This window comes from Etheostoma spectabile, chromosome 7, assembly GCF_008692095.1.
Source record: "Etheostoma spectabile isolate EspeVRDwgs_2016 chromosome 7, UIUC_Espe_1.0, whole genome shotgun sequence".
NCBI lineage: Eukaryota > Metazoa > Chordata > Actinopteri > Perciformes > Percidae > Etheostoma > Etheostoma spectabile.
Window position 1 is genome coordinate 11,342,986 of NC_045739.1, and position 22,989 is coordinate 11,365,974.

General features: G+C 41.9%; 5 protein-coding genes across 5 annotated transcripts in view; 4 read left to right on the forward strand and 1 right to left on the reverse strand.

Annotated features, from left to right (window-relative positions):
• mkrn4 (makorin, ring finger protein, 4) overlaps nucleotides 1-3,301 on the forward strand; it is a 4,072-nt gene extending 771 nt beyond the window's left edge. Inside the window, exons 2-8 of the mRNA XM_032520545.1 lie at nucleotides 319-447; nucleotides 551-783; nucleotides 858-940; nucleotides 1,033-1,286; nucleotides 1,372-1,479; nucleotides 2,539-2,638; nucleotides 2,741-3,301. Of these exons, the coding sequence (XP_032376436.1) occupies nucleotides 319-447; nucleotides 551-783; nucleotides 858-940; nucleotides 1,033-1,286; nucleotides 1,372-1,479; nucleotides 2,539-2,638; nucleotides 2,741-2,881 (1,048 nt within the window). The 3' untranslated portion in view covers nucleotides 2,882-3,301. The remainder of the gene's footprint in view (nucleotides 1-318; nucleotides 448-550; nucleotides 784-857; nucleotides 941-1,032; nucleotides 1,287-1,371; nucleotides 1,480-2,538; nucleotides 2,639-2,740) is intronic.
• A 454-nt stretch (nucleotides 3,302-3,755) lies between these two features.
• Nucleotides 3,756-7,717, forward strand: fance (FA complementation group E). Its single transcript, XM_032520543.1, has 10 exons — nucleotides 3,756-4,079; nucleotides 4,691-5,276; nucleotides 5,508-5,552; nucleotides 5,648-5,704; nucleotides 6,032-6,175; nucleotides 6,251-6,374; nucleotides 6,589-6,664; nucleotides 6,783-6,849; nucleotides 6,953-7,078; nucleotides 7,173-7,717. Exons 1-10 carry the CDS (start codon nucleotides 3,871-3,873, stop codon nucleotides 7,266-7,268), a joined length of 1,530 nt encoding a protein of 509 aa, XP_032376434.1. The 5' UTR covers nucleotides 3,756-3,870; the 3' UTR covers nucleotides 7,269-7,717.
• Nucleotides 7,718-8,246: 529 nt separating this feature from the next.
• Nucleotides 8,247-10,731, forward strand: rpl10a (ribosomal protein L10a). The gene is made up of 6 exons (XM_032520546.1): nucleotides 8,247-8,338; nucleotides 8,768-8,839; nucleotides 8,942-9,022; nucleotides 9,954-10,102; nucleotides 10,203-10,375; nucleotides 10,513-10,731. Exons 1-6 carry the CDS (start codon nucleotides 8,334-8,336, stop codon nucleotides 10,681-10,683), a joined length of 651 nt encoding a protein of 216 aa, XP_032376437.1. The 5' UTR covers nucleotides 8,247-8,333; the 3' UTR covers nucleotides 10,684-10,731.
• A 741-nt stretch (nucleotides 10,732-11,472) lies between these two features.
• Nucleotides 11,473-16,266, forward strand: LOC116692338 (lymphoid-restricted membrane protein). Its single transcript, XM_032520544.1, has 13 exons — nucleotides 11,473-11,982; nucleotides 12,096-12,156; nucleotides 12,234-12,306; nucleotides 12,404-12,431; nucleotides 13,001-13,141; nucleotides 13,227-13,358; nucleotides 14,050-14,206; nucleotides 14,289-14,329; nucleotides 14,420-14,467; nucleotides 14,539-14,660; nucleotides 14,754-14,876; nucleotides 15,808-15,921; nucleotides 15,998-16,266. The coding sequence occupies exons 1-13, from the start codon at nucleotides 11,971-11,973 to the stop codon at nucleotides 16,173-16,175; spliced, it is 1,230 nt and encodes a 409-aa protein (XP_032376435.1). The 5' UTR covers nucleotides 11,473-11,970; the 3' UTR covers nucleotides 16,176-16,266.
• A 76-nt stretch (nucleotides 16,267-16,342) lies between these two features.
• The window catches only part of inavaa (innate immunity activator a), a 7,748-nt gene continuing 1,101 nt past the window's right edge, over nucleotides 16,343-22,989 (reverse strand). Inside the window, exons 2-10 of the mRNA XM_032521546.1 lie at nucleotides 20,122-20,218; nucleotides 19,746-19,879; nucleotides 19,491-19,613; nucleotides 19,173-19,407; nucleotides 19,014-19,067; nucleotides 18,580-18,805; nucleotides 18,284-18,430; nucleotides 17,494-18,190; nucleotides 16,343-17,113 (exon numbers count right to left, since the gene is read on the reverse strand). Coding sequence (XP_032377437.1) covers nucleotides 17,021-17,113; nucleotides 17,494-18,190; nucleotides 18,284-18,430; nucleotides 18,580-18,805; nucleotides 19,014-19,067; nucleotides 19,173-19,407; nucleotides 19,491-19,613; nucleotides 19,746-19,879; nucleotides 20,122-20,185 — 1,773 coding nt within the window. The 5' untranslated portion in view covers nucleotides 20,186-20,218 and the 3' untranslated portion in view covers nucleotides 16,343-17,020. The remainder of the gene's footprint in view (nucleotides 17,114-17,493; nucleotides 18,191-18,283; nucleotides 18,431-18,579; nucleotides 18,806-19,013; nucleotides 19,068-19,172; nucleotides 19,408-19,490; nucleotides 19,614-19,745; nucleotides 19,880-20,121; nucleotides 20,219-22,989) is intronic.

Genomic DNA, 22,989 nt, shown 5'->3' on the forward strand with positions numbered 1-22,989 from the left:
GGGGGGGGGGGGGGGGGGGGGGTTCGGGTTAACAAGTTGTGTCCTTACGTCCCCACATGTCATTGCTAGATCCATAAACCATGGTCATAGTACACGAATATTCAATTGGGGTTATTTTGACAGATTGTCAAACAAAATTAAGACTTGACAAAATTAAGAGTCGTGACAGATCTGTGATTTAGGACTAGAAACCAAACATTTTGACCTAACCCCAGGTTTTTTATAAAAATAAAGTCTCACACTTTGAATATTATGTCTTAATATTAGGGCTAGCTATTTATGCTGCTGCTATTCAGTCACTTTGCTTTTTCCTTACAGGCGTTTTATAAATGGCTCTTGCAGATTTGGTCCGAGGTGTAATTATCGACATGAATGGCCAGCTTTACAGTCATCCCAGATATGTAGGTACTTTCAGAAAGGTGGATGCTGGTATGGTGATCGCTGTAGGTAAGGTTCCCCCCCCCCTTTCATTTTATCCCTCAGTTGTACGGAAAGTGGATGTCATGCACCCAGATTACCATAGCTTATAAAATATATTTTTCACCACTAGGTATCTTCATGTCCTTCAACCTGAAGTGTCAGCCGGTAGAAGAGGTTCAGTGCCAACGGTTTCCTCCACCGGTGTGGTTTATGCTCTGCCTGACAGAAGGGGCTCAGAGCCTGCTTTTCTGCAGGCACAGGTGACCTCTACGCAGGAATGCAGCAGATCACAATTGGCGGATAATAACTCAAATCCTCACATTGGGCGCCTGGCAACAGAGATTACTGAGGAACAATCACTAGGTATTGGGTTTTTTCATGGGTGACAATGAATCTGGTCAACGTTTCTTTATACTTGACTGACTTTGCCTATACAGATATGGACACTGCCCGCACTGCTTCTTGGGAGTTGGTCCAGAGCTCAGAAGTTGCTCAAGCATGTGATGGAAGAAATCAGCAGGTTAGCTTCAATTTGAAGTGATCTTTTCACAGGGCGTATTGGTGAGTTGAACCCAGTACAGGTTAAACTGACAATGCAGTGTCTGTGTTCAGGAGATTTCTTCCAGCGAGACAACAGAGGATGGTGGTGCTGCGGCGGCCTCTAGTACCCAGGGGAATGAAGAGGAAATGGAGTCCTTCCTCCAGAGTAAAAATGTGACCTGTGGCATCTGCATGGACAAGGTGTATGAAAAGATGGATCCAAGAAACCACATTTTTGGAATTTTGCCAAACTGCAATCACGCCTTCTGTTTACAATGCATCATGACTTGGAGGAAGACAAAAGACCTCGGGCCGGATGTTGTAAAGTAGGTTCCATTAATATTTGACTGCATCTGACGACACGTGTAACGAAATTTGACTTGACGTCAGTGTTAAATGATTATTCCTCAGGAGCTGCCCACAGTGCCGAGTGAGGTCGGCCTTTTATGTACCTAACAGACACTGGGTTGAAGGACCAGCAAAGGAAAGCCTAATTGCTGCCTTCAAAGAGAAATTCAGGTAACTTTGTGGGACATGCCCCTCCAGGTTGACTTCTCAGCTCTCGCCCATCCATCCACTGCCTTTGTTTTTTTTGTTTTTTTTTAAATAAACTGTTCTTTCTTTGCCTGACATGCTGTAGTTACATTCAAGTTGAGCAATGAAACTTGGTTGTGATCATTGAAAACTTCCAAAGGCCTAAATAATTGCCTGTAATATGTTAGTAAATCACCTCAGCACCTTTTATTTTTTATATATATATATATATATATATATATATATATATATATATATATATAAAGCCACCAAATAAGTCTAAGGGTTGCAGAAATAAAATATGGTCCAAAATAAGTTGACAAATGTCTGGCTGAATCCAGCCAGACATACTGAAACAGCCTTTCTCCTACTGTCCACAATGGGGAGGGTTTATGTCATGATTTTGTCTCAACATGTTTTTAACAGGAAATGCATGAAATTATGGAGATATGAAACATGTAGTCTATAGTGACATTTTATTCACGGGCTAGTTCAGGATGTCCCTCACCCTCCTTGTTCTTTGTTTGCATTCTAAAATCTGATAGATTTGGGGAAACCTCCTCTGAGCTAGAACTGACAATCACCCATTTTCTTTTTTCGAAAATTCTCATTGGACACTTGACAGCCATTTTAATTCCAGAGCTTGCCTTCCTGCGTGCACACGTTCCACCAAAACAAATTCCTTCCCGAGGCTATTTTACAGAAACAACAGTGCTGCATCAGGCTCTTGGTGTCGCTCAAGACAGTTATTGGTTTAAAGAAATGTAACTTGAGCACTACATTCCACAGGGTGCGCTAGACTTACCCTGATGGCTTGGATATACTGTCAGCTACAACTGTCTAATATGAATACTAAAGGTCCTACTATTGTACTAATACAAAATGGGGATCCATTTAATTTTTTTTTATTCTAAAGTTCCATAGTTGTAGCCTTGTTTCCATGCAGTTTTGCCTATAAGCGTTATGTCAAAATGGAAATCTTGTTGAGAAATGAAATCGCTGATGAAATCCCCCTCCTGTTCTGTGTTGTCTCTCTGATTCCAGTAAGAGAAGATGCAGTTACTATACCAGATACAGATGCTGCCCTTTCAAAACGGAGTGTCTTTATCGCCATGACAAACATGCACGTCACAGGTCATTTCCGGTAAATATAATCCCTGTTATATGCTATCAGGTTTCCTTGCCATAGGTATGCATGGTATAATGTGTTTACCTTCCCCTTGCATTTGTTTTTTTCGCTCAACAGGATGATACAGAAGACGACTACGATGGTGTAGATCTGCTTAATCTTTTCATAGCCATGACCCTTATCGGTGACGACGACGATGATGATGAGGACGACGACTTTGGCTTTCCTTTTTATCTATCTGAGGAGTATGGTTTCTGAGCTTTTTCGGTGACTGGATCCACAAAATTGGGGTCCTGATTAAATTGGCCCAAGAACACATGGCTGTGTTTTGACCCTTCTGTCGATATGGAAACCACTTCATCAGCAGCTGTGATCAAGATCCGGGATGTCAACCATGGACGGCCCAGTGTGTTGGGGTTTTAAATTAGTCCGACTACAGCTGGTGATTTTACTGACCTAGCACTCTTTCAACCAGAGAGGAACTAACTTGTGAAATCACCTGCTACAGTCTGTTTGGAATTGAGGACGTGTACACTCGGCTCTCTGCGGCACAATGTTTGTTGCTCCAGTTCTATGTAAGCATCCCAGATGTAATGCGTCTTTACTCTGTCTAATCTTGTGGTTAATCTGTGGCTATCTAGTTTGGGATTTATTTCACTCCAGTGGCCATAGTTCTTTGAACATGATTGTTAATTTTCCCTTTACCTATGATTAATGGGAGTGCTCATTCTGACTTCTGAGCAATTTGCACCATTTTGATATTTTAAAGTGTTTTGTGGATGGTAGTTTTAATTGTCGATAGATGAAAAGTATGCTTTACCCTTCTTGTTAATGTCTACTGATACCTGCCTAAAGTGATGTTATGAGACCCTTTTTCTAGTTTGGGCAAGAATATGGACTGTATAAGATTTTATTTCTTTTTAAACGAGTTGTACTTGTACACAGAAAATAAAACATTGCTTCACACTCTCTCACTGAAACTGCGTGTCTTGCTTTTCTCTAACATTTTTAGTTAGATTTTGTCAAATTTAATTTTTAGAAGCTAGAATCTATTAATTCGGAGTTCTACTTTGTGTACATGGTTTTACCACTAGGTGGAGGTGTCATTCAGAAACTTGGTGAATGAAATAATACTTGCGAAGAAGAAATGTCAACAAAACTGGCGGGGTGGCCCGTTCTCTTAATAGATCCGTGGCGTGGCAACAGGCAAACTCTCCGAGACAGTTAAAGAAACTTCATCCGATAGCATGGACCCAGGTTTGTTTCTGAGTCGGTTTGACGGGCAGTCGAAGCTGCTGGTTCGGTCGCTTTGTGGAACCTCCGGTGCCCTCAGAGCCCTGGACGTCTTCCGCAGGCAGCAGCGAGCAAACCCTGAACGGTCACTGTCTAACCTCATGGAAACCCTGTGTCAAGACGAAATAACCTGTCTAGATACTAAAGCCCAGCCACTAACGGTGTAAGTTTCCGTAAAATTAAACTTAATTTAACTCTTTCAATTTTTTTTTTTTAGATAAATTAGTACGACTCAATGGAGAGGGGATTGTTTTAAGGGAGACTGAAGTTTCTTTCTGCCAGACTTTACCCTGAAAACGTCAACGCCAGGACATTGATGTTGCTATAGAAACCGTGTAGGCACCTTGGCTGTACAGTTTGTCATTAATTTAACCATGGAATTCTATTGCTAGACAACAGCCTGTTCCCTTAACCTCGTGCCATTCGCATACACTGCATCAGGAAATCAACTTGGGTTCATTTAGAATGTTTGTTTACAACTGTTAAAAGTTCTATATACATTTCACATAGCGTGAATGTCTTAAATAAAATCGTGATGCCGTTGTGGCATGCCAAATATTTGTACTTTCCATGTTCATCTACTCTCTGCATTTCAGAGAAAAATATGGTTTTTACTTAACATTTTATGTAACGACTCAACTTAAGTATGAAATGATAATCTTCAACAATGCACCAGATAGGTGCTAGATTAAGTCAATAAATGACAACCTCAGACAAACTGGACATCTACCATAATATGCCTACTCTACCATTTTATTTCTTCAACTATTCTAGTAAACCCCTGGTGTGCCTGTTTCCAGCATTATTCAAGCAAAACCTGCTGTCCTTCATCTATCTGGTCCAACCGGTTCTCCCGCGGGCCACTGTCCTCCATCTTCTGAAATGCCTCAGCCAGGACTTTAATCCAAGCCCCTGGGTCACTGCTCTGGTTAGACAGCTGGAAAGAAACCTGGGGACACACAATGAAGAGCCTCTGTATACTCCACTGTGCAGCCAGAGTCTCAAGGAGCTTTCACAGCGTTTGGTTGGTTCTGGTGAGACTGAAGGATGGGCCAAGTGCTTCAGCGGTCAACCAGTAAAATCTGAATCTCAGAGTGCATCTTGTTTATCAGAGCTGGGTACACAACGGAAAAGAAAGGGCAGCTTTGTCACTCTGGACTCGGATGGTGAGGAAACAGGACAGCAGAGTAAACGGATAAAGATGGATCTCTGTGGTATTGAATGGCTCGATGCTGAAGAACAGAGCGCAAAAGCAGAGGCATCCGGAAGATTAGGAAGTGATGCTCCAGCGGAAACTCCTGCTCAAGAACTGCAGCCAGCAGCAGACTTTTCATGTGATGCCCTGCCTGAACATATAAAGGTAGGGACACTGGGGTAGGACAGGCTTTATCTGTCCTGTCTACACTGAAATGTATAATCCAATTGACCAATTTGATTTCTTTCCAAATTTTCAAATGATTGGAGACCCTGAAAGCGAGTTAACACACGGATTAAATGAGGTGTACTAACAGGCCATTATATTTACTTGTATCACACAGTTTACAGTTAGAGTTAAAATAACAAAACTTGGTCTGTTTTTGTGTTTATATAGGTCTCTATTCTTCAAATAAAAGAATTACTGGAAAGTCAGACAGAGGTAAGAAAAATGTCTTCTTTCTTCTAGCCAGCACAGTAAGCACAGACTGAGACTGACCTTTGTCATCACTATATTTTATGATTGTCTGTTTGCAGTGGGACCACAGCTCCATGGAGGTGTTCAAAGTGCTGAACGACTGTGACCCCGGCCAAGTATGTCCTCAACATAGTTTAGCTGACATTTTGTTAATAGTTTATCCCCGCAGTAACACTAGTTAAGTGTAAAATGCACTATATTTAAATGTGTTTGTAATAAAGTACAGATGTCACTGAATCTATAGCAGTTCTAATTTAAGAAATAAAATGGAGAAACAGACAGATTATTAATTATTATTGTAGATACCGCTGGTGAGTTTAGATTGTTGTGCTTTACTGCTGCACTGTACCCTATAGACCAGTCAGGGAGCTTTACTGAACCACTTATGTTATACATGTGCTTGCTGAAAGGACTAATCCCACATCTCTACCTCTCCTGTTTAGGTGGAGGTGTTATGCAACATGCTGAATTTCCCGGACCTACTGGAGCAGACTCTGCCTAAGCTGTGCAGCAGTATTTTGGGTCCCTCTCTTGACTTTAGCTACAGCACGGCAGCAACACTCATCAAGAGCCTCCTGCTGCAGAAGGTCCATCACTGAATATGCAAAGGATGCTGAATGTGTCATTGTGATTGATACTGACAGGATAATGTTTTGCTGCAGGTCCTGTTCCTGTCAGAACCGGCCTCCAGATGTCTAGTCACTGCAGCAATGTCACTGTGTAGCCGCTATCCCAGACCAATGTGCCACGTCCTGATCGGACCAGTTCTAGAGGAAAAGAACATAGGTGAGGAATGGTGTGAGCTATGACTGAGCGCAGCAGTTTCTTATTAACATTTACTGTCGCGGGGGGGGGGGTCAGAGTTGCAGTGCAGCTGGCATGGATTCCCTGTCCTGGTCCAGTTACATAGAAAAGGATGCTTGAATGTTCCAACCTTGTTCCTCACCTCTTGGCCCCTACATCAATGAATCCTCTATTTTGTACTTTGCTTTGTCTTCAGGGAATCCACAGGCTGAGCTTCTGAACAGACTGATAGAAGGCTGCCTGGATTCCCATTACAAAGTGCTGGTGCTTCAGTAAGATACAACATTTAAATGATGTAACTACTGCTGAAATATGTCAAGAAACGCCAGATAATAGTGGACTTGTATGGTTATTAGTTGCTGATGCAGTCTTTTACCTCTTTTTCCCCAGAATGACATTCAAAATAGCGTGGAGTGAGGCCGTGCTCTCCATTATCCACAGCTTGCTAGACTCCAAGGTAAGGTAAATGTTTATTCATGGGGAAAGTCTTGCTTTGTCATTGTACTTTGTCATAATATTCACTGTTATTGAGATGCCTGTTTTATTTTTATTTTTTCCAGCCTGACTTGAGTGAAGAACTGTTTACACAGTTTACCGAACAGCTCGTCAGTAATGGTCCTCAATTCACGAAGTCTGTGAAGTTTGCAAAGATGATGCTAACAGTCCTCACCAAATACAGCAGTCATGTAAGTTTTTTACATTCGAATCATGTATAATGGCTGAACAGTGGATGAAATAGTATTTGTAATCTTTCTGCATGTGTAACAATCTGTTTTTCAGGTGACGGCTGCACACAAACACTCCCTGCATGGTTGCCTGATATTAAATGAGACCTTCCTGAAAAAGTCTCTTCAAGCTGCTTTAAAAAGAATCTGACCTAATATCTGTTAATAAAACGGTTTACATAAGTCATTGTGTACTTTTTGGCAATATTTTGACTTAAAAAAATGAAGCACCTCAAATATATTTACTTAAGTACTTTTCCTGAATACAATTTTGAGGTCCTCGAGTGTGTAATACTTCCATTTAATGCCCCTTAAACTTCTACTTCACTACTTTTATGAAGGAAATATTGAACTTTTTACCATACAATTACTGTATTTGATAGCTATAGTGACGAGATACAGATTTTACATACAAAATGTAATCCTTTGTAAAATGTGATCCATGGTTATATGTTATTCTGTTTATAGTGTATACAGTGATTAGAATTGTCTCCACCTTATACATCTTCAAAAGTTAAATCCTGCTTAAATTTTAAGGCATCTGTATTAAGTAATATATTCTTTGTAATAATACAACACTGACAAATGGCCTTCTGCTGCATGGATACTTTTCATTTTAATACTTAAAAAACATTTTTTTGATAATGCTTCTGCGTTGTTCTTTAAGAGTTAGAATTCAGGACTCTAAATTGTATGGAGTTTATTTAAATTGAGGGTTAGGGTTTTACTATTTTTTGAACATTTCTTTTCTTTAGAAAAAATACTTCTACCATAAATATACATGTCATTTGTATGCCTGGCTTTTAAATATACACCTTTCTTGTAGTAGTGTAGTTTAAAAAAAAGACAGGATCTTTTGAACTTTATTTAATTGGACTCCTTTACATTTAGTCAACACAGTCTACAAATCTTTTTTGACAATGTAATATGTTGAGCACAGCAAACATACTGTACACTGTCATAAAAATACTAATCAGACGTCCATTTAAATAATTAGAAACATCAAATAAGTGACACGAGTAAACAATATTCTACAAAGTCACAATTAGTATTATGCATAGACCGTTAATCTATGTTATGTGAATGTGTGTAGCACAGAAAAAAAAAAGTAGTTTGCGCTTTTTGATGACGTCAACAAAAGGCAGCCTTTATCCTGCGTAGCTTCCGCTTGAACTTCCTTTTCATCGTAGCGAGACGGGAGGGACAAGCCGCTAAAATGAGGTTAGACACATTTTAAGTAATAAATGTCTAAATATGAACTCTTTCCACGTTCGAACGGAGGTGTACTACCTTTCTCAGCTTGTGGTATTGTTATTTATGCCGCAGTTATGTTATCTATTAATATTATTTAGAAATGGGGGAAGCAAAGTGTTGGTGCGGAACCGGCTCAGCTGGCGCTGTAACGTTAGGATCGCCACACCGAGTTTTAGATGTAATCCACTGTCATCCACACAATTAAAACGGGTTTTTGAAACCGATCAAGCATCGGATGTATACATTAGGTTTCCTAGATAATATCTTAGGCAAACTTTCCCAACTTAGTACCTGTTTTTATGTTCGTTGGGTCGCCGTTATAGACCAATCGAAGTAACTGTGTTTATGGAGGTGTTAATATAATTAACTTTAATTTAACGTGTTTTTATGTAACAGTAAGGTATCCAGGGATACGTTGTACGAAGCTGTGAAGGAGGTCCTGCAGGGCTCTCTGACCAAGCCAAGGAAGTAAGTTCATAATCAAATGGGGGGGAAGCTGGTAATCCGGTGACACTTTGATAATATGCATGAATGGGATACCGTGTGACGTTCTAAACTATCTGTCTGTAGGTTTACGGAGACTGTGGAGCTGCAGATCAGCTTGAAAAACTATGATCCCCAGAAGGACAAGCGTTTCTCCGGCACTGTCAGGTTCGACCTTTTACTGTTTCACCCAACCTTTTCCCTGTGTGCGTCCAGCCCTGTCTAAGTATTACAACAGCCTGTTATATGGCAAGTAGTTGCTAAAATCTCAAAAGTATAAAATGTAAATCCAGACAGGCCAGGGGCAGACATGGAGAAGTACTCTGGGTAGTCTGACTGAGCTGACCCAGCCTTGCTGGTGGAGGTGAAGCAGGCGGACCCCTACCCTGGGTCTTAAAACATGAGGGGAGGCTTTGAGTGGCTGAGCTGGTAAGTTCATGTCCTCAAGCCGACCAATTAACATTACGTAATCAAAGAGGTCAGCTGGACACCGGCCACAGTGGTGGTATGGGTAAGGCTCTTTCTATTACACAGTAAATGAGGAAGGTGTCATTTGGTAAATGGCAGAGCATGAGTTTCAATGTCTAATTTTAGACAAGTAAACATTTTTCATCACAAAATATAAATATCTGATATATGAATGAATGTATGATAAATTTCTTTGTCTTAAAATCCAACAAGGCTGCTCCGTGCATCAACAGCTGTGGAAGCTGTTGTAACATACAGTTATAAGCGCTTCTGTGTCACTTGTCTCACTAAATTAGTCATACACACAGAGCTTTCCGTATTTTCTTTGGACAATATTGTACCCTGTTTGTATGCACAAAGACAGCCTAAAGTGTTATAAACTGGTATTGCTAACAATGGCTAACCTGGCTAAAGCTAATAAGCCATGAAAAACCAATTTGTAAATTGTACGCATTCAACTTGGGTGTGATGTCCGGAGTTCCGGGGTAAATGGTATGCACTACTATACCAGCATGTTGTGAACTTTGCAGAAGTATTCTGTCAACCATACCCTGCCTTACAGCCAACTGATGCCCCTTTGTTTGACGTTGGGTTGGGAGCAGTGTCTCTTAACAGCTTTGTTAATCTGCAGGCTGAAGTCTCTTCCAAGGCCAAAATTCTCTGTGTGCATTCTGGGAGACCAGCAGCACTGTGACGAGGCCAAAGCCGCTGAGCTGCCACACATGGACATCGAGGCTCTCAAGAAGCTCAACAAGAACAAAAAGATGGTCAAGAAGCTTGGTACGAAAGTTGGCATCATGACCCACGAGACACCTGATTTGTAACATTTGCTGTCGGGCCTTTTAAAACATTTGTCTTGTTTTCAATTGCCCTCCTCTAGCTAAGAAGTATGATGCCTTCCTGGCCTCTGAGTCTCTGATCAAGCAGATCCCTCGTATCCTGGGTCCTGGGCTGAACAAGGCCGGCAAGTTCCCCTCCCTGCTCACCCACAACGAGAACCTGAACACCAAGGTGGATGAGGTCAAATCCACAATCAAATTCCAGATGAAGAAGGTACGCTCAGCAGTACTAAAAGAAACATGCCACTTTACTGATCGTTACTTAACTTTTAATCTTAAACACTAAGGTTATATTGAAGAAATTGGTGGTTGGGTTACTAAATAATTTATTATCTTTGCTTTGTGCTGTAGGTGCTGTGTCTGGCTGTGGCTGTAGGACATGTGAAGATGACCGAGGATGAGCTTGTGTACAACATCCACCTGGCTGTTAACTTCCTGGTGTCTCTGCTGAAGAAGAACTGGCAGAACGTGCGTGCCCTCTACGTCAAGAGCACCATGGGCAAACCCCAGCGCCTCTACTAAATAACCGCTTTTCTATTAATAAAAATGTGGATATGGCTCCAAAGTTGACAGTTTTTGGGTGTTTTTACTTTTTTGTCATTTCTTTGTGTAATTGTCAGTAATAGTTAGAATTTAGGGCACTTGGTAATCAAATCATCTTTTGTTCATAGTTAAGTCTAATCTTTTTGCGAACAAGAACTTATTTAAATCATTAAAAGAATACTAGGTCTAATCACTCGGTTTTGAAGGAACTAAACCAATACTGAAGAATACTACACGGGAACAGAAACAAGTCGAAAACATGTAGCTCTTTCTTCCCTTGTTCAACAATGTTGAATGATGATAGAGCGTTGTTTATTGTCAGTTAATGTATCCAGACTAGAAAGTTTTGCTTTACTTTTTCAAATGTTAGGCATATGGGTTTTCCAATTTTCAGTAGTAATAGCAAGTGTACGTTAATCTATTCAACAATTAGCCAGACAATGTAACACAGTGGATTCCCATTGACCCTAGTATTTTAATCAGACTTGTTTGCAGATATGCAAAGGTTTATTGTACATGATCATAAAATGTACAGTTGAACTCCATCGTTATAGAATCATTTTTAAATGGTGTAAGGAAACCAAGACAATTCTCCCCCGCCCATTGTAGTTATTGGACAACTAGTTTCTTGAAGCAATCAAACTTGGCCAACACTGTCCTAATGGTCTGGGGGTGGACCAAAGCAGGTCTAATATTGTACTCCTGTAATTACATGGGTAAGATAAAATAACAACCCTGATGATAATGGAGTCCAGCTGTCTTGATATAGCTGACCTGATCAGTGGGAGAATACAGTAGTGTAACACTATTGTACACCCCTTTGTGTCATGTTTGTGTACAGTAAAAGTACATGCATCCACCAATCAACTTAAAGATATTTAAATATTCCTGTGTCTTTGCAGTGTTTGGGGTTAGTGCGGTGTACTAGGTACATTTATTGGTACATTTGATCCATCACTTTGGACAACACCGGCATTTATTTATTAAAGATAAAAACACAACAAGTACAGCCACGGCTCCCCTCGAGCCTCTTGGGGCAGTCGTCCTGCTCTGGTTTGACTGTGGATCTCTTAATAGGATTATCTATTCTCAGTACAGGGGAGAAGAGAACCAAACACATTGAAGACCTTGTGAGAATGTATTTGTGTTTACAGCAACAATGAAAAATCCAGCGTTAACTGCAAAGAGGATTTGAATAATTGAATCTGTTTTTTACCCGAGGAAGACGTTTGGATTAGTCTTTTGAAGACACCAGTTGATGTATTGATGAACTCCCAGGTGAGTTGAATAATCTACCAGCTGTCCTCACCTGCTCCTCTTAACACTGAGACAACTTTATAGTAATGGCTGTATCATTTAGTAATAGAGGTAATGTTTCTAACTAATTTCAGCCTGATGCAGAGACAACCAACCATCTGTCCACCATGCTGGGCAGTCAAGATAGTGACGAAGGTAACAACATGTTCACAAAAGGTCAAGGAACCAGTATAATGGCTCTGCATCATAACTGGGTTTTGTCTTTACAACAGAAACCAATCAAGAAGAGCCCTCAATCACAAACTGGAACGAGCTGTCCATTATAGAACGTGTAGGCCTCAACAGGTGACACAGCCTCATATTAATATTTTAATTAAGTTTATCTAAACAACATGATTTCATCAGATTTTTCATCAAACTTATCTTGTTTTCTGACGTGGAGTGTGGAGATGTCAGAAAAAGATCTGGAGGTAGGTCACCTACTTCTTCACCATTATATACCACGCATTACATGCTTTTTTAACTAGTTTTCCCTCCATTTCTTGGCCTACTTGTGCAGTTTTATGTTTTATGTCACTTGTATGCAATATTGGCTTGTTGTGCCTCATGTATGGCTATCATGCTTGTTATAATCACACTGGCCATTAAAAGATCCCACCCTAATGCTCTTGTAACGAAAGTGATAGTGAAAACTCTGTCGTCATCCCGTGCAAAGATGTATTTAAAAGCTTGTACACACAGGAGGGATGATTACAACTAACAACACCAGTCATATGGGCACCTGACTATTGGTTGAACACAGACTTGAAAAACTGTGTACCTATCCTTTAATGTTTTAATAGTAACATTTTGTTCATCGAGGCATTGAAGAGTGTTCTTGATTTTGTGCTGAATACTTTGATATCAAGCAACAGTTTTTAATTTATATTTATTATCATTTCAACCATAAAGACTACAGCTTAAATCCTGACAATACATTAAGGTTTGAAATGTAAGGGGTTATTTAAAACCTGAGTGAAATGAATGTTGTTGCTTCCAGACGGCCTTCTGTCAGATCGCCCTGGCCTTCCGCTGTGATCAGTACACCCTGAAGCAGAGGCTGCAGGCGGAGGAGCACGCCCGCAACCTGGCTGAGGAGAACATCCAGCTGGAGCTGACCAGAGGCAGAGAAACCCTGGAGGTGCAATAACTGACAGATGATGTGAACAAAACCCCTAATAACGCCACCAGTGTGCAAATGTGTGTGTTTCTGTGTGTGTTTTTAGACGCTGAAAGGCCTGTGTCTGGACAGTAAGCGCAGTATGATCCTGCAGAGGCTGCAGCTGTCTCTGGACATCCTCAGTGGGACTGTGGAACGAATCTCCAACACGGCAGAGGTGCTCGGCGCTGTGCACCAGGTACGTTGAGACTCTTATTTAATATTTGGATAGCTAAGTGCCCCTTCAGACTGTGGTTTCCAACCTGTGGGTCGGAGCTCCAAGAAAGAGTCCCAGAAGAGACGTTCTCATCATGGATTTATAAGTTTCTGTTCATGATTTAATCATTGGTTAATGGAAAAAAAAAATGTATTAGCGTGGAAGCCTACAGTGTACAATAAGCCACAAGGCAGACATCTTACAGCCCATTACACATTTACCTGATAACATTAAATATTTATTACCAAATAAGAAACAAAGTTAAAATGTGTGGTAAAAACAGATGTGTGTAGGTTTGTACACTGTTTTAGGAGCAGCAACCATATGCCATTATAGTGTCTTAATAATGATCTGTAACACATTATAAAATAGTTATGTACATATATATATATACAGTGTATATATGTGAAATGGACACTAGGTTGCAGGAACAGATCGGAATGTGTAAAACTAGTAGAAGTATCTCAACCTTTTAAAGGTAACCCTGACCGTGCAGGACAAAAAAACGCAGTTATTCTGATGCTAATTGGTCACTGGTGTACAGACATCCGTGTGTGTACAGAGGTGGCTCACTGTGTACTAAGAGTTTGTTCACTGTTTGAGCTGCAAATGACCTGAAATCTTTGGACTCGTCATCTTTGAAGTCTCCATCATCATTTCCTGATCTCAACAGGAGGCTAGAGTAAGTCATGAAGTCGAACTGATGGTTGCTCATGTGGAGAATCTGAGGAGACAACATGAGAGAAACCTGGCAGAGCTGGAGGAGGCCAAGAAGACGATCCAGCAGCAGAACTCCTGCAAAAACAGCATCGACCAAAGAGCATCGCCAGGTTCTCGGATTCTATCTTGTGGTGTTTGTCGTGTTCATCATGTTCTGCCGTGTGCAATGTCTGACCGAATCTCTTGTTCTAGAACCAGAGGAAAGTGACACCAGAAAGAAAATCTCTCATCAGGTATGCAGATATTTGGCCTATCGTTCCATCTAAAATGGGTAGCCACCTTTTCATCACTTCAATATGCCTTTTGTTTTTGTCATTTTTTAGAGCATTCGTCGCAGAGTCAGCATAACACTCATTCCCAGCCAAATCCAGGTAAGGAACTTTCTTTACAGTCGTTCTCATCCAGAAACCCCAAATGAGTGTCTCCTTCTTTGTCTCTACAGGAGAAGATAAAGCAAGACTTGAAGAACCAAGCTACTCCTAGAAGGTCCTTTAGCAAGGAGTCCTTCCTCACCTGCCCGTCTCCCCCCCTGAGACCAGAGTCCAGCTACTCAGTGGATGACAGGTCAACTTGAGGCTCTGCTTTTACTCTTTGTGCCTGGGCCACATGATCAACAACTGTGCATCACATCACTTGATTTCCCTTTTCTCTCTTCAGGCCACTGGATCCAGATGAAACTCCGACAGAAGCTCCAGCTGCTGAGCTTCCTTCACCTCCCACCCCCAAATCAGAGGACCTCCCATCGAAACAACTGGCCACCAGAAAGACACACAACAAAAAGTGTGGAATCAAAATAGCAGAAACATCATCACAATACCATAACCTGCAGTAAACACCACATTTGAAGAAGTGCTTGCTGTTTTTTTTCCAATTATTGTTCTTCCTTGACAATAGTGTAATTAATTACCTTAATTAACAGCCAGTATTAATGTTATTAGAAACACATATACACTACCGGTCAAAAGTTTGGGGTCACTTAGAAATTTCCATTGCACTCCATTATAGACAGAATACCAGCTGAGGTCAGTTGCATTGTTTTTTTAACCCGGTCAGCAGTTTTCAAATTACATTATGTGCTTACATAATTGCAAAAGGATTCTCAGTTAGTTTTTTAAAATGATATCAGATTAGTAAACAGAATGTACCTCTGGAACATTGGATAAATGGTTGCTGATAATGGGCAATGTAGATATTGCATTAAAGATCAGCCCCCCACTCAGATCAGCTGGTATTCTGTCTATAATGGAGTGGCATGGAAATTTGTAAGTGACCCCAAACTTTTGACCGGTAGTGTATGTATTTCCTGCTGTGAAAAAAGATTTATTGCAAGAGAAACAATGCAAGTTTCCATTCAATTGAAAACTAAAATGTTAAAGAGCTCTAAGGGGGCTATTAGATTTTCACCCAATCTTGAGGCTCTGGTTTATAGAGAGAGTTTAGAGAAAGTTTTTTTTGTAATTGGAAGTAGAGTTGTTGGGGCCCAGAGCTCATTGCTCAGGGGATCTTGAGCTGGCCGAGTTTATAGAACGGAATTAATTTGTATATGTGTATAACAATTCCTGGGGATATATGGAATTGTGACCGTAACTTTCTATATTTCACATGAGTACAAACTAAAGACTGATAAATAACACCACCAGATAGGGTTTTTTTCTGTCATTTTGTCCACCCTTTTTAACATTGCTTTGACACTAAACGGTCTTTGTTACAGATCCCCTCTGGAGACTTTGCGACAGAGACACAAGGGCAAAGCTGCGTTGTCAAAGAAAAAGGCAGACAAGGATAAAAAAATTACAAATATTTACCAACAGCTTTCTGCAAGCCCGTAAGTCAATTTATGTTTTTAAAAGACAACTGTGAAGATTTCTTTTGGACAAACACTGACTAAATGCTGTCCTCAGGTGTGGCTCCTTGAGGAGACATCATCCGCTGGCTCACTGGTTGTATCGCTGTCGCTGGGCGCTGTTCTGCACGTACCTGTTTGTGCTTTTCTGTGTCCTAACATTGGCTTACTGTTTGTGGAAGCTTCACGATGGACCACCTGAGCCGTGGGTATTCAGTCATCAGGACGCAGTCTAAATTCTGTGGCTGTGTTGCAAACATGAAGCATGCAGACAGCGGAAACACCTGTATCAGTCTTTGGATATGAATATAAAAACATTGGATGACACTGTTGGTTGTTTGTGTGTTTCGAAATACTTTAAGTGAAATACCTTCTAGATAACACAGCCACAAACACTTCACTTACAGCTGTCCTTTTTTATTATAAATATACAAAAAACACATCAAAACTGATACAATCACTTGGTTAGTAAGAAAACTCCATACTGCAGTCAAACCACCGTTTAAGGCATCAGTGATTAATTATTAAGAGTTAGTAGCAAACGTTAAGATTCAACTCACTTCACTTCATTACTAGATGTTAAATTTTACCTATATACCGTATATATATGTATATACTATATATATATAGCAATGCATTTTCAAAGCTTATCAACATTTTAGTTATAAGTCTTCATGTTGCAAAGATGAAGTTCTCATTAAAAGATAAAAATAGTATAACATTAAAAATTATATTAGGAATGGAGAAACTTATTTGAAAACTACTGTAGAGGAATTTCATGTGCAAAATGTGTGCCAGACACAAGGAAGTTCTTGAAACTACAGCAAATCTTTTTTTCTTTGAACCTACATTCACCTCCGAAATTTTAGAAACATCCATTGGAAAACAATTTAAAATAAATAAAAGTGACATACCACCTTACATTAAGTTTTAAATTAAAAGACGAGAGAGAAATGTGCTCATCTTCTCATGTCAACATACATTCTCACAGAGAGTCAAAAGCCTTAATAAATACCGAGATAAGGACGAGAGGAATAACAGCCCTCCTACTGAACATACTGCAGAGTGGTAAAGCGTTGAGTTACACCTGGCTCACGATTTCAGCATCCTCCGCAACAAACCACTGGACTGGAGTCCCGTCCGCAGCTCTCTGGAGAATCACATTACCCAAACCCTGTGGAGAAAACAATCAGGGTTTACCTTATGCATACTGCACATACATATATTGTGTATATGATTAGTTGATCAAAGAAACATTAATCGGCAGCTATTTTATTAATTGATTCAGTCATTTTTCAAGCAAAAATGATGAAAAAATGGGATTCCTCCAGCTTCTCATATGTGAGTATTTGTTGCTTTTTCATTATTTTAACATTATTGTGAACTAAATATTTTTGGGTTTTGGACCGTTGGTCGGACAAACCAAGAAATTTGAAGACATCACCTTTGACCCCAGGAAATTGTGATGGACATTTCCATTGATATCTGATGTTTTGCAGATCAAACAATTAATCGATTTATGGAGGAAATAATGAACCGACTGGCTGCACCAACCTGTTTAAATGGCGGCAGATGAGGTGAAGTGGGGCTCTTGACACTCAGGAAGCTCTGCTGATCCACGCAGCCAGGCCGAAACTTCTGCAGCTGATTCCTCTGATGCCAGGACTTCAACTCCTCTGACACGATGTCCCTGGGCATCAGCCTGATGGCGTGGTTCGGATACTCCTTCAGTGAGGGCGTTCGCACCAGCCTGGTGTAAGGCGGAGGCGGCTTTAGGATTCCCCTCGGGGACAACACTCCCTCCGGCCACTGCCTTTGCTGAGGGCTGTGTGCCACAGGAGGGGAGGAAAGGAAGCACTTCCCCATGTCCAGGTCTTGAGGAGAGAGGGGGCAATCTTCTTCTATTGCCCTGATGTAGCTAGGATTGGGCTGGGACTGGTTGATGTTCTTGTGTGAGCTGGCGAAGTTGGAGAGCCATATCTTTTGTGCCCCCAAGTGGAATCCGTAAGGCGGCGGGCAGAGCTTTGGGATCTCAGTGGGTCCATCCCTGCCAGGAGAGCTAATGTAGGAGGAGGACGAGTGCTCCGAGCTGCTGTCTTCCGAGCTGGACTGGTAAGGGCGTAAGGGAGAGTTCTCTGGAGAACGCACCATGAAATCAGCCAGGCAGCGTCGCTGTGGCAGCTTGGCTCGCTCTTGATTGTTCTCTGAGTGCAGGCGCTCCTTGTCAGCATGTAGCTTACTTTTGGGAAGTCTGAGGAGACATGTGAAATTGTAAAATTATAGTACACATATTGTGATGCTCCCTGTGCATTGGTGTACGTATGTATATGACTTCTCTGTGTACCTGAAGGACTGGGAGTACTGTCGGCGTACATGTAGCTCTGGGGTGGAGGGGGCGCTGGTGGAGTGGTTCTGACGCAGAGCCGTGTTCTTTAGAAACTGCGACAGAGGAATTATGCTCTCTGCAGACACCTGAGTTCCTGCTGGACTACTGCACACAACAAAAACAGAAAAGGATGATGTGAGATATGATTACTGACACGTTGGTTTATTTTTTTTTCTCTCTTATAGTCATGTTGACACACACTACCCAGTGCAGTTGTGTATTCAATGGGTGAATAGTACACACTAGACTCCTACCTGGACCTGCTGCTGTTAGCAGACTGAGGGTTTGTGGCCTTCTGGTAAGGCTGATCCAGACTGGACTCTTTCCACGGAGAGTTCTGGATGGGAGAGCGCTCATACTCCACACTGAGCTGGCTTGATGACTGCTGGGACAACTGAAGGGTTGTGGCTGACAACTGGAGGGGATCTGAACAGGAAGTGCCCGACACTGGAGGAGAGAGAGGGACGGGCAAGTCCACATCTGTGTGTGATCACAGAGAACATCAAACAGTCACTATCATGCTGCTCCAAAATATATCTGATCTACATTATCTATTGCATCATTCTAATTCATACTTATTTTACTGTATTGTCTAAATCTAAGCATGTTAGTCTGAGAGTGATAAAAAACTTCAAAGAATATATATGCACATTTATACATGTATAAATGTACTCTCCACTCCACTCACCATCATCCAGGGCCACCACATCAGACAGGGAACTGTCATCAGACATGCACAGATCTGCATACAGAAAGAACATTATGAAAAAGTGTCCATCAAACCCAAAGAATGTGTTAATAAGTGCAGTGCACAATATGGCCTGAAGGGGACAGCAGTGCAACTCACCTCTGTTTTGGTTGTTTGTGATGCTAAAGTTCGGTGAGTTGCACTCGCTCTTGATCCTGTGCTGGAACACGGCCTCCTGCAGATCCTTCACCTTCTTCTCTACCCTCTTGCACTGCTGCAGTCGGCTCTTCTTCTGTGGTTTACTAAGGTTCTCCTCCAGGGAGAGTTTGCGAGCCGCCTCATAAATCTGCCGCTGAAGAGCCAAGTCAGTTTCCAGCACTTGCAGCACTGAATCCTGTGATAAACAGACATTCTGACATTTAGTTTTGTAATCTCTTTCTTTCCCCAAAAATAGTCAACTTGAATGGATTCCCGTACCTGTTTATCCAGATGGATCAGACCTTCGTCAAGCTTGAAGGAAGCTCCAATCCTCCTTCTGACCCGCGGTAGCTTCTCATCGGGCATCACAGGATAGTCTGAGGGCAGTTTCCCAGTCAGCTCCTTTGATTTCACAATAAAAGTGTTGATTACAAAAAGGTGAAAAGTGTGACCCCTATACACCAATTGCAAATATAACCACTCATTTAAAGCTAAAATATACTGGTAATATGTTGTCATCTAGAAATGACTTACTGCCTCCCGGATGCAGAGCTTCCTGAGCTCCAGGAGGCAGAGCTCCAGGCGCTCCTCCAGAGACTGGTGCTTCAGCTTCAGGGCTCTGGTGTGGGTGGTCAGCTCCTTCACCGGGGACGTAGGGCTGTCTGGACCTGCAGTGAACGCACAGAGGATCAGACTTTCCTCATAAAAATCTGTATGTGACCATTTGATTTATTCAGTTTCCTCTTAAAATGTTCATGAATCGTAAAAATGAGCTAGGAATTAGTTATTGAAATATAAATAAATACAACAATGTGACATGCAACATTTTCTTTAGCTTGCTGTTTTCAGCCTCAAACTATACATGACACATGAGGAAATTAGATGCTGTATTTTGTGGTGATATTCATACCAGAGTGCACAATAATCCCACTGTCAGTGTCACTGATCTCCTCTTTGCTCTCGATGGCCGTCATCTTGACTTTCTGCTCTTTTGTTTTTAGAAGCACCTGTTGAAATGAGCAGATATTACAGAGATTGGTAAAAATGAGATTGGTCATTTATAAGAATACAGATTCTTCTGTTGTTTTTCTAGTACCACATGGCTTCATTTATGCTCCCTGCTGCTGCTTTACTTAACAAAAGTGAATGACTGGCGAGTGTCCTTTCACACACTTAGCCATGCAGCTCTCCATCTCCCTCCTCCTCCACCTCTTTCTTCCTCCCATGCTTCCTCACAAAAGAGGCAGACCCCCACGGTTGACTCGGCACATGTGCGGGGGTTAATCTGAATCATGGTGCCATGGTGACGGGGCATGGCGCGACTGGCTAGGGGAGCGTGTCGCGATGAGGCGTGTCAGAGGGCGTTTAAAGAGCCCAGACCCCGAAAAAGAAAGCAGATGGCAGCAGGAATTACCCTACTCATGGACTGCACCTGTTCCCCCCCACACACCCCTCCCTCATCTTCTATTCAACCAGTGTCCAGAAAACCCTCTGGGGGCTTTGAAGTGGAAGAATGTCTCAATGCTGGACTTGTCCATGCAGCATCAGATCACAAGGTCCCTGCTGACTCCTCTGCGACACTGCCCATTTCACTTTCACACCTTCACAAACAGGCAAGCACAATTCATGTTTATGGCCCGCTCCGTTCCATTGTTGCTGTCTACCAAACATCTGACTAACACAAAACAAAAAACGAGATGTGGAGAGGAACGACAGCAAGAAGAGGAACACAATGACAACAACAAATTGGAGAAAACATTTAAGGGATAAGTCAAGGTTTTTAAAACCTGGCAAGGGGGACTGTGTGTGGCAGTTTTGGTGAAATCACCTTATATTAGCCACGCTTATTGCTTCAATGCCAACATTCATAAAATCATAGTTCATGAACTTTAGCCGTCACTGCATTAATATCATGCAAATAAATAATGTGTTGTTAATCAGGGTGAATAAAAGGGAGAATGACATGCAAACAGACACCACATGAATGAATGTGTTCCTAAGGCGGCTGCGTATAATCCTCAACTCTTGTCTCATCTTCTATGTTTGGAGATTGGTATCAGGCCTTTTCCTGTAGGGACCAGTAGGACACAGAGGTAGACAGGATATTATTGTGTATCCGATAGGTCTGACCCATTCACTACCGCAACTCATGTGAACTGACGCAGCTATGAGTAGCTGTATAGTACAATGAGGCACAGGCAGCTTGAGTCAGTAAGACAACACTGCAACAAAGGCCCTGTATCCACCAACCAGCCTCAATAATCTGCTGTGGGCTCAATATCTGCTGACAACTCTGCTTTAGGCCTGAGCTGCGTTGTTGGGCCAATATTGAGACAAGGCTGCAGTGAGAGATGGGGAAAGGAACAGTGTTGAGTTTTTAATGTGCACGGTCGAGGCCTGCTGTACTCTCAGACATATGGCTCCATGCTGCAGTCAACAGGAATCCAGCCTGGTAATCAGAGACAGGCAGGGTAATGTGGGATTTACCCAGTTACACCCCATAACTCTCTGAAGACGTTCACAAGAGTCTGTGGTCGGAGGTCTCGGCTGAGTAAGTGGGTGGTTGGGTGGGTGAGTACGGATAAAACAGCAGATTTCACTAGAAGTTACCGCTTATTGCCAAGACATTGATGCCATTTGTTGTAACTTTCATAAAAACCGTGAGTCCTGGGAGTGTTGAAATCATATCGTTACAAAGAGCCCCAAAAAAATTCTTGATCGAGTGTAACAGGAATAGCAGTCCATTTCCTGGAGGGATAGCTGCTGATACCACAGTCTCCACCCAGCTTGATTGATGTAGTCATAACATCTTAATTGTGGCGTATGCGATCAACTCTAATGACGACTATCTAGGAACGTGTCAGGGATGGGACCATCCCACCCATCCTCGCTGCTCACTAGACTGTGACAGTGTAACGTCAACGGAAGTGGGTGTTTATGGCAAGAGATCATGAAGTGGATTCCCTGTCTCCCAGACTTCCCCCACCCTTTCCCATGAGCCTTTGGAGCTGCAATCTCCTGGAATGCTGCCACCACCGCCACACTCATAACCACTGTGGTCGGCCCTGGAATTACCAATGGGGACCAGCCTGGCCGAGGAAACAGTAAGGGATGCCTGAAACTAGACCAAGGCCTGTTTGAACCCTGTAATTAAGACTCTCTACTGAATGCTGATACTATGGAAGAAACCAAATGACTTTACAGCATGCCTTATTTCAGAGTCTGATGAAAAGCCAAAATCCATTCAGCAAAATGGATCCACTCTTCACACAATATGGGCTGCTGGAAGAAAAGTGCATCAATGTGGGGGAGCGGCAGGAGAAAAAAAATGAAGTGTTGCGACACTGGAGTCAGATCTTTCTCTTAAGAAGCAGCGCTGAGTGTGGAAACTCCACAGACTGCAGCAAAATACAGTTAATGCTAATGCTGTCAGCTTCTTTCTTTGGTCAGGGAAACATCGTTAAGAGGTGCAGGGGTCTATGTTTTTCCAGCAGACAATGAATAAGCACCATATCGGTCTGCTCTCACTGGAAGCCATATGCTGGCCAGATACACCAGCTCTGTCACAGCCCAACGACAGCATAAATACAGAAGGAAAGTAGAGCTGCGCCATTGTTCTCCAGAGGCTGAAGGGCTGACCGGAGAGCATGACATCTTGTCCCTCTGAGTCATCATTTCTGAGGCCTCTGTATGGACACTGATGGTCATCTCGGGCCCTTGGTAGGATGTGGCTACCCAAAGTAGTTTTCACACACAAATACCCGCTTACAAAAGAACG

Coding starts and splice junctions, on each gene's coding strand:
- fance (XM_032520543.1), top strand. CDS start 3,871: ATGGACCCAGGTTTGTTTCTGAGTCGGTTTGACGGGCAGTCGAAGCTG. Junction 4,080..4,690: donor AAAGCCCAGCCACTAACGGT/GTAAGTTTCCGT, acceptor CAACTATTCTAG/TAAACCCCTGGTGTGCCTGT. Junction 5,705..6,031: donor ACGACTGTGACCCCGGCCAA/GTATGTCCTCAA, acceptor TCTCCTGTTTAG/GTGGAGGTGTTATGCAACAT.
- rpl10a (XM_032520546.1), top strand. Junction 9,023..9,953: donor CGTTTCTCCGGCACTGTCAG/GTTCGACCTTTT, acceptor GTTAATCTGCAG/GCTGAAGTCTCTTCCAAGGC. Junction 10,376..10,512: donor TCAAATTCCAGATGAAGAAG/GTACGCTCAGCA, acceptor TTTGTGCTGTAG/GTGCTGTGTCTGGCTGTGGC.
- LOC116692338 (XM_032520544.1), top strand. Junction 12,307..12,403: donor GAACGTGTAGGCCTCAACAG/GTGACACAGCCT, acceptor TCTGACGTGGAG/TGTGGAGATGTCAGAAAAAG. Junction 13,142..13,226: donor GAGGCAGAGAAACCCTGGAG/GTGCAATAACTG, acceptor GTGTGTTTTTAG/ACGCTGAAAGGCCTGTGTCT.